The sequence below is a fragment of the Oncorhynchus keta genome, chromosome 1, assembly GCF_023373465.1.
Source record: "Oncorhynchus keta strain PuntledgeMale-10-30-2019 chromosome 1, Oket_V2, whole genome shotgun sequence".
NCBI lineage: Eukaryota > Metazoa > Chordata > Actinopteri > Salmoniformes > Salmonidae > Oncorhynchus > Oncorhynchus keta.
The window spans coordinates 78,772,612-78,781,563 of record NC_068421.1 but is presented as its reverse complement, the minus strand read 5'-3'; the positions used below and the strand labels follow the sequence as shown (position 1 = coordinate 78,781,563).

At 47.8% G+C, this 8,952-nt stretch overlaps 1 protein-coding gene across 1 annotated transcript in view; it reads right to left on the bottom strand.

Moving 5' to 3' along the window:
- Positions 1-8,952, bottom strand: part of adcy1a (adenylate cyclase 1a) — a 237,776-nt gene that overhangs the window by 39,641 nt on the left and 189,183 nt on the right. The window contains exon 10 of the mRNA XM_052461503.1: positions 656-753. Coding sequence (XP_052317463.1) covers positions 656-753 — 98 coding nt within the window. The remainder of the gene's footprint in view (positions 1-655; positions 754-8,952) is intronic.

Genomic DNA, 8,952 nt, shown 5'->3' with positions numbered 1-8,952 from the left:
TCCCATAGTTCACATCTGCAGCCAGTTTTGCCAACAAGCTGCGGGCGTGGAGGGATGATGTTTTCGTTAGAAGAAGCCAAGCTGTTTGCATTTTCTTTCTCCTCTCGCTTACTTCTCAAAGTGGCTTGCGTTGTGTCAGCTGAATGCACAAGCACATCCTGACTAGCTACTGCCCCCTTGAGAAGATCCAGACAAATTACTAGACAGACTCAATCCTCTCAATGGGTATATGACGTGAGAAACGTTTGACAGAACGAAAGCAACAAAAATTCTAGTACCGAATCGTTTTCTCATGTTCTAATATTGAAAAAGTACCAACGTTTTGGTATACATTGCAACAATAGAGCCTACTTGATGGTAATAGTGCTCACCGTTGCCCCTAGTGGATGGTATTGAAGGCATCTCCTAACGTCCTCGGGACCTGGATAAACATCCAATACTGCTTTGGATCTGGTGTGTGTGTGTGTGTGTGTGTGTGTGTGTGTGTGTGTGTGTGTGTGTGTGTGTGTGTGTGTGTGTGTGTGTGTGTGTGTGTGTGTGTGTGTGTGTGTGTGTGTGTGTGTGTGTGTGTGTGTGTGTGTGTGTGTGTGCGCGTGTGTGTGCGTGTGCGTGCCTACGTGCGAGCGAGCGTGCGAGCGTGTGTGTACGTACGTACTGTGGTATCATCAGAAGATAGATAAGGCCAAAGAGAGCAGCGAGGACCAGAGAGACAATCACTGCACTGATGAAATTACCATCATACTCCTGGTTATACTGGAGAGAGAGCGGGAGAGGAGAGAGAGAGAGAGAGAGAGAGAGAGAGAGAGAGAGAGAGAGAGAGAGAGAGAGAGAGAGAGAGAGAGGGGGAGAGCGAGAGAGAGAGCGAGAGAGAGAGAGAGAGAGAGAGAGAGAGAGAGAGAGAGAGAGAGAGAGAGTAGTGATTACTGACATGTAATTAATTAAAGAAGCATCTGAAACTATTTTTCAGCGATTCCAGAGATGAGATTTATCTTTTAAATGTCAGGCAATCTACAGAGAGAGAGAGAAAGAGAGAGAACAAGAGAGCGAGAGAGAGAGAGAGGTGGGGCAAAATTTGAGTTGCGGTTAAACAAATGTAACAATTATGTAAACACTGTAGCCAAAGGACAGTCAGTCTATGTGGAACCATACTGACTGAAAGTTCTTTACAATTCAAAAAAGTGTTATTTCCTTTAGTGATAAATTATTTAAAATGTAGGGGCTGGGGCTAATTAGAATATTTGGGGTGTGGTGACAGTGTCATTCCAGTTAGTGTAATATGGCTATTAAACTGGAAGAAAATCCCTGCATGGTTCTACAAAGAATCTTTGAAATTGAAAAATATTCTTTGTAGAACCATTCTCCATAAAGGCTCTATAAAGAACCCTGAAGTGCCTTCAGAAAGTATTCACATCACTTTACTTGTTCCACGTTCTGTTGTAATTACAGCCTGAATTTAAAATGGATTACATTTAGATTCTGTGTCACTGATCTACACACAATACACCATAATGTCTAAGTAGAAATATGTTTTTAGAAATGTTTATAATCTAACAATGAATGAAAAGCTGAAATGTGTGGAGTCAATAAGTATTCAACCCTCTTGTTATGGCCTAAATAAGTTCAGGAGGAAAATCATGTTTTAACAAGTCACATAAGTTGCATGGACTCACTGTGTGCAAGAATAGTGTTTAACATTATTTTTAAATTACCACCCCATTTCTGTACCCCACACATATACATATCTGTAAGGTCACTCAGTTGAGCAGTGAATTTCAAGCACAGATTCAACCATAAAGACCAGGGAGGTTTTCCAATGGTTCGCAAAGAAGGGCACCTATTGGTAGATTGGTAAATATATAAAAAACAGACACTGAATATCCCTTCGAGCAAGGTGAAGTTACTAATTACACTTTGGATGGTGCAGCCCAGGCCACGTGGAGACGCGGGGATCCGAGCTCGGACGAGAGCCAAAGCCACCCTACCATCCCTCCCAGCCCAGAACCCGCGCCAAGGGAAGGGAGAAGTGGAGGGGGTGTGCCCCCTACGCTACCCAGTCCTTAGAGAGTCACAGTTTACCTGTGCTTCATTGGTCTGTTTCGCTTGATGGCCCTCCGACCTGCAACCGTTTTCTACGGGTATATAAACTCAGCAGAAAAAGAAATGTCCTCTCACTGTCAACTGTGTTTATTTTCAGCAAACTTAACATATGTAAATATTTGTATGAACATAACAAGATTCAACAACTGAGACATAAACTGAACAAGTTTCACAGAGATGTTACTAACAGAAATGGAATAATGTGTCCCTGAACAAAGGGGGGCCTTACAACAGGCCTACAAGCCCTCAGTCCAGCCTCTCTTAGCCTATTGCAGACAGTCTGAGCACTGATGGAGGGATTGTGCATTCCTGGTGTATCTCGGACAGTTGTTGTTGCCATTCTGTACCTGTCACACAGGTGTGATGTTCGGATGCACCGATCCTGCACAGGTGTTGTTACACGTGGTCTGCCACTGCGAGGATGATCAGCTGTCCGTCCTGTCTCCCTGTAGCTCTGTCTTAGGCGTCTCACAGTACGGACATTGCAATAGTCCTCATGTCATGCCTCCTTGCATCATGCCTAAGGCACGTTCACGCAGATGAGCAGGGATCTGGGCATCTTTCTTTGGTGTTTTTCAGAGTCAGTAGAAAGGCCTCTTTACTGTCCTAAGTATTCATAACTGTGACCTTACATTTACATTTACATTTAAGTCATTTAGCAGACGCTCTTATCCAGAGCGACTTACAAATTGGTGCATTCACCTTATGACATCCAGTGGAACAGCCACTTTACAATAGTGCATCTAAATCTTTTAAGGGGGGGGGGGTGAGAAGGATTACTTTATCCTATCCTAGGTATTCCTTAAAGAGGTGGGGTTTCAGGTGTCTCCGGAAGGTGGTGATTGACTCCGCTGTCCTGGCGTCGTGAGGGAGTTTGTTCCACCATTGGGGGGCCAGAGCAGCGAACAGTTTTGACTGGGCTGAGCGGGTCAAAACTTAATTGCCTACCGTCTGTAAGCTGTTAGTGTCTTAACGACCGTTCCACAGGTGCATTGTTAATTGTTAATGGTTCATTTAACAGTGTTTAAACCCTTTACAATAAAGATCTGTGAAGTTATTTGGAATTTTACGAATTATCTTTGAAAGACAGGGTCCTGTGTTCCCTTTCTTGCAGTGTATCTTATTGCCCGTTTTACTGTCGTGCTGGGCTTATAGATCAAGTCAATCCTTCATCAGATGAACCGCAACATGTCGGCTAAAGAGATTTCCTTCCTGAATGCATTTGAAAGTGTTTAATAATCTCTCTCTCTTATAATGGGATACAGGTATTCGACACAGGGAGAGAAAGAGGGGTTCTATTTGGGAGTCTTAGACAGGAACTTTCACAAGTAGCGCCTGAGGAGACGCTGGTGATCGGAGGTGACTGGAACTGTACAATGGATTTTACAAAAGACAGAAATGGGGAAGAGCCTCATTCAGTGTCAGTGGGAGTGTTAAGGGACATCTTTAATCAGTTTGACCTAGTGGATGTTTGGAGAACTAAACATCCAAACACAAGACAGTATACGTGGGTGAAGGTTTTTGGGGCTAGGGTGAGTGCAGCTCGACTTGATCGTTTTTACATGTCCAGGAATCAGAGCAATAGGCTTCTGGGTGCTACCATTCTCCCAGTGGGGTTTTCGGATCACCACATAACCATGGCTCGGCTGTCTATTTCACCAGGGCCCCGGCAGGCATCTTATTGGAAGTTCAATGTAAAGCTCTTACAAGATGCCACTTTTTGCTCAGGTTTCCAGACTTTTTGGGAAAGATGGGGGCAGCGAAGAGAGGAGTATGAGTCTCTGAGTCAGTGGTGGGATGTGGGGAAAGTGCAAATTCGGCTTTTCTGTCAACAGTACACAGCTCTCTCATCCTCAGAGGCTAGGAGAGTGTTGGGGGAACTAGAGCGGTGTATTAGTGAGATGCAGGTAGAGATGGTGGGGCAAGGCAATGTAGGCCTCCAGGCTAACTTAGCCGAATTACGTAGGGACCTGGGCAGTTTTTTCCAGGTTAAAGCAAAGGGAGCACTTGTAAGAGCTAGGTTCTCCATGCTCAAGGAGATGGATGCTCCCAGCTCCTTCTTCTTTGGTTTGGAAAGACAGAGCAGTGAAGCCAAGGGTATGCATTGTCTACGGCTGTCTGATGGGCGGGTGACCTCTGTGGTGGGGGAGATGCGGGAGCGGACTGTGGAGTTTTATACTGAATTGTATAGGGCAGAAATGTGTGATCCTATGTGTGCTCAGGTCTTGTTCGCAGGACTCCCTAAGCTCTCTCGGGCACAGAGGGATGAAATGGACATTCCTCTGTTGTCACATGAACTGGCAGAGGCAGTAACCCAGATGTCCCCGGTCGTGCACCCGGGGTTGATGGACTTCCAGTGGAATTTTACAAAAAATTCTGGGGAACAATTGGACAGGATTTCTTTTGCGTGTTGCGAGAATGCGTAGGGGTAGGAGAGTTGCCGATGAGCTGGGCGGCTCTGACTCTCCTGCCCAAAAAAGGGGACTTGTGTGAACTTAAGAACTGGAGGCCTGTGGCGTTACTCTGTGCGGACTACAAGATTTTTGCCAAGGTCCTCTCTAACAGACTGAAGTCCCATCTGGACTCTATAATACACAAGGACCAGACATATTGTGTACCGGGACGCTCAATCACGGACAACTTGTTCTTGATTAGGGACATGTTGGACTTGTCGAGAGGTTCTAATGTGAACTTTGGACTGGTCTCTTTAGATCAAGAGAAGGCTTTTGATAGAGTGGATCATGAGTATCTGTTTAATGCGATGTCTGTGTTTGGGTTTGGGAAGAGTTTTGTGACCTGTGTGAAGCTGTTGTATGCTGGGGCGTCATGTATGGTTAAGGTGGGAGGGGGCTCAGTAGGCCAGTCTGGGTGAGACGGGGCATTAGACAAGGATGCCCTCTATCTGGGCAGCTGTACACACTAGCCATTGAGCCTTTTTAGGACTGCTACGCAGGAGACTGCGGGGAGTGTGCTGGACAGGCATGGATGTGGTGACAGGAATTGCAGTCTCAGCATATGCAGATGATGTTTCTGTGATGGTCAGGGATGGGCAAGATATGCAGGAACTAGAGACCAGTCTGAAGGTGTATGAGGGAGCTTCATCAGCTAAGGTAAACTGGGGAAAGAGCAAAGCTCTGTTATGTGGGGCATGGGGGATAGGGCTCCTCCTCTGCTTCCAGGGGTTTGCAGTGGGGTTGTGAAGGGCTTAAAGTGTTGGGGGTGTACCTGGGCTCGGAGAGGTGGGTCAGCAAGAACTGGGAGGGGCTGACACAGGCAGTGGTGTCAAGACTGGCCAGGTGGAGGTGGCTCCTGTCCCAAGTGTCATATAGAGGGAGGGTGCTGATAATCAACAACCTGGTGGCATCTTCCTTGTGGCATAAACTGGCTGTCCTCAACCCCCGCCGGTCTGCTTGCAGACCTGCAACGCAAGCTGGTGGACTTTTTTTGGTCGGGACATCACTGGCTGAAGGCAGCAGTTTTGTACATGACCGTCCACGAAGGAGGACAGGGCCTGGTGGAACTGGAGAGCAGGATGGCTGCTTTCAGACTAAAGGCGGTGCAGAGACTGCTGTACCACACTGATGTTGGCTGGAGGGAACCAGCATGCGCGCTGCTGAGGAGAGCTGGCGGATTAGGGTTGGACCGGCAGCTGTTCCTCATGAAGCTGGAGAGGCTGAGTACAGCAGGTCTCTCAGAGTTTTACTCTGCGGTGCTGAGGGCCTGGCAGCTGCTAAGGCCCACACGAGAAGGGGGTGTGGAGCCTGGGCAGTGGGTGTGGGAGGAGCCCATCTTCCACAACCCAGCCATCCCTTTGAGATCGGTTCAGTCGGCCACCCTGCAGAGGCAACTGATGGCAGGGGGTTTACAAAGGCTGGGTGACCTGAGACTGCTGGGAGAGGAGGGGTGGAAAACCCCGGAGGTCTTGGCGCAACAAACAGGAATAACGTCTCTTAGGCTGCTGGAGAGATTCCTGGAGGAGGTCCAGGAGGCACTGTCTGAGCCGGTAAGGGGGTGTTTGAGAGGCCAAAGGGAGAGGGGCCACCAATGTTCCCGCCACTGCAGGTGACGGCAGAGACTGGAGACTGGCAAGGGGGTCTGGAGGACTTGTTAGATTTTAACACTCCGAGCCTGGGGGAGTTTGAGGGGTGGGAGGTAAAGCCCTCTACAACCTCTGCGTTAAGGTGAGGAGCATTAGAAGCCTAACAGGAGTGAAGGCACATCAGTGGCAGGGGGTATGTGGGGCGGAGAGTATGGTGGGTTTTAGATGGAGGGCGCTCTACAAACCCCCAGTACCAAAGAGGTCAGGGGACCTCCAGTGGAGGGTTCTTCATGGAGCCCTGGCCACTAACAGCTGGTTGGCACGGGTTGATCCGGGAATTGGGCAGGGGTGTCCTTTCTGTCAAATGAAAGAAACTGTAATTCATGTGTTTTCTGTGTGCACCAGGTTAATGCCATTAATGTCTCTGTTGGAATGTCTGTGTGACAGGTTGGGGGTGGTTTTTGCTGTTGGGATGTTTATAATGGGATACAGGTATTCGAGTAAGGAGAAAGAAAAATGTGTTTTGTTGAATTTTCTGTTTGCTCAGGCAAAGTTAGCTATTTGGCTAACAAGGAGGAACAGGGTCAAAGGTGGGGGGATAACAGACCCTTTACTACTGTTTCATGGGATGGTCTCTGCGCGCCTTAGGGTTGAGTTTGAGTTCTATAAAATGATCAAATGTGTGGAGATGTTTGAGGAGATATGGTGTGTTGGGGGGGCTGTCTGTATTGCTGGGGAAGAAGTTTTGGATATACGGTTGTAGGAGATGGTTTTTGTGTATTTTTATTTATTTTTTATTTTTATTTATTTTAGGAGTGGGGGGTGAGTTTTAAATGAATTAAGAATGTTTCAATAAAGCAAGACCAAAAGTCAAAAGTCTCTCTCTCTCTCTCTCTCTCTCTCTCTCTCTCTCTCTCTCTCTCTCTCTCTCTCTCTCTCTCATTCTCCCTCTCTCTCTCCCTCTCTCCTCTCTCTCCCTCTCTCTCTCTCTCTCTCTCTCTCGGTGCATGCTGGGTGTTTTTGGAGTTTGAGTGTTTGGTGTGGAAAGCTCTATCCTAACTAACTTTCTTGATTCTATTCTTTTCTTTACATGTTATTTTCTATGGTGGAGGGTTAATGCAATATTTGTTTTTAGCGGTATCCAAAGTTTCTTTTTCAAAGTTAGGGTGGAAGAGGACAGAGTAACGTTCCGGGGGTTGCAAGGTATAGTGTGCGCAATGGCTTCTCAGCCTAGTGCGCAGGAGACGCTGTCGATTCAGCATGGTTTCAGGTGTGTTCCTGAGAACGGAGTTAAGGTGGAGGAGGTTCTGCTCGCGGTCGGTGAACAGGTAGGAGCTGAGTTTATACATTCTGCTTCTAGAATGAACAAGGCTGTGGTTGTGTTCATGAAAAGGGCTAATTTGGTCGGTAGGCTAATTGCTAGCGGAATATTTGTAAGGGATGTGTTGGTGTCAATTTCACCTCTCTCTACCCCTTCAACAAGAGTTGTAGTGGCAAATTTGCCTCCGTTTATTACGGATGATCAAATTAGGAAAGAGCTGAGTCGTTTTGGTAAGTTTGCTAGCGGTTTCCGTGTACTGTCAGCAGGTTTTCAGGCAGATGCCGTTAAGCACGTTGTTTCATTCAGGAGGCAAGTGTTTATGTTTCTGAACAATAATGAGCAACAGCTAAATGTGCATTTTAAAGTGAGGCATGGGGAAGGGCTCTATGCAGGTTTTGCCAGCACAGATAGTCTACGGTGTTTTGAATGTGGGGATTTGGGGCACAAGAGCTTTGCGTGCCCACATAAAGGCCATAGACAAGGGGAGGGTACGAGCGCAAGGGGGAAATCGAGGTGAAAATGCAGGGGTAAGGAGATGCAGACAGCAGAGGCTGGGCCTAGTCAGTCTAGAGATGGTGGTGTAGATGAGGCTGGGTCTAGTCAGGCTAGAGATGGTGGAGAAGCAGAGGCTGGGTCTAGTCAGGCTAGAGATGGTGGGGTAGCTGAGGCTGGGCCTAGACATGCTATGGAGGGTGGTATAGCTGAGGCTGGCCCTAGTCATGCTATGGAGGGTGTTGTAGCTGAGGCTGGCCCTAGTCATGCTATGGAGGGTGTTGTAGCTGAGGCTGGCCCTAGTCATGCTATGGAGGGTGTTGTAGCTGAGGCTGGCCCTAGTCATGCTATGGAGGGTGTTGTAGCTGAGGCTGGCCCTAGTCATGCTATGGAGGGTGGTATAGCTGAGGCTGGCCCTAGTCATGCTATGGAGGGTGTTGTAGCTGAGGCTGGCCCTAGTCATGCTATGGAGGGTGGTATAGCTGAGGCTGGCCCTAGTCATGCTATGGAGGGTGGTGCAGCTGAGGCTGGCCCTAGTCATGCTATGGAGGGTGTTGTAGCTGAGGCTGGCCCTAGTCATGCTATGGAGGGTGGTGCAGATGATACTGCGTCTAGTCAGGTTATTCTAGTGGATGAGGAGAGTATAGTGGGGAAGTGTAAGAGATTAGGGGAGGAGGAGGAGGGTGTCAAGAGGAAAAAGAAAAAGGGTGTGGACAAAGGCACCATGGAAATGTTGCCTGTTGCTGTGGGTGAGGCCCTAACCAGAGAGAAAGGGCAGGTGGTCAGGGTGGGAGATAGAGAAGAGGAGGAAAGTGAGTCTGAGGAAGAGGATGAGGAGGTATTTTTTCAGACTCCTCTTCAATTGGCCCGGAGCTGACAGCCAGTCAACCAGAGGGGTCTAAGTACACGTTGAGAGAACTGACAAGGTTCCTGAATGAGACTAAGGGGAAAAAAGTTAATCTTGAGGCTTTTTTCCTGATCCTAGAAAGTTTGTAAGATCAGT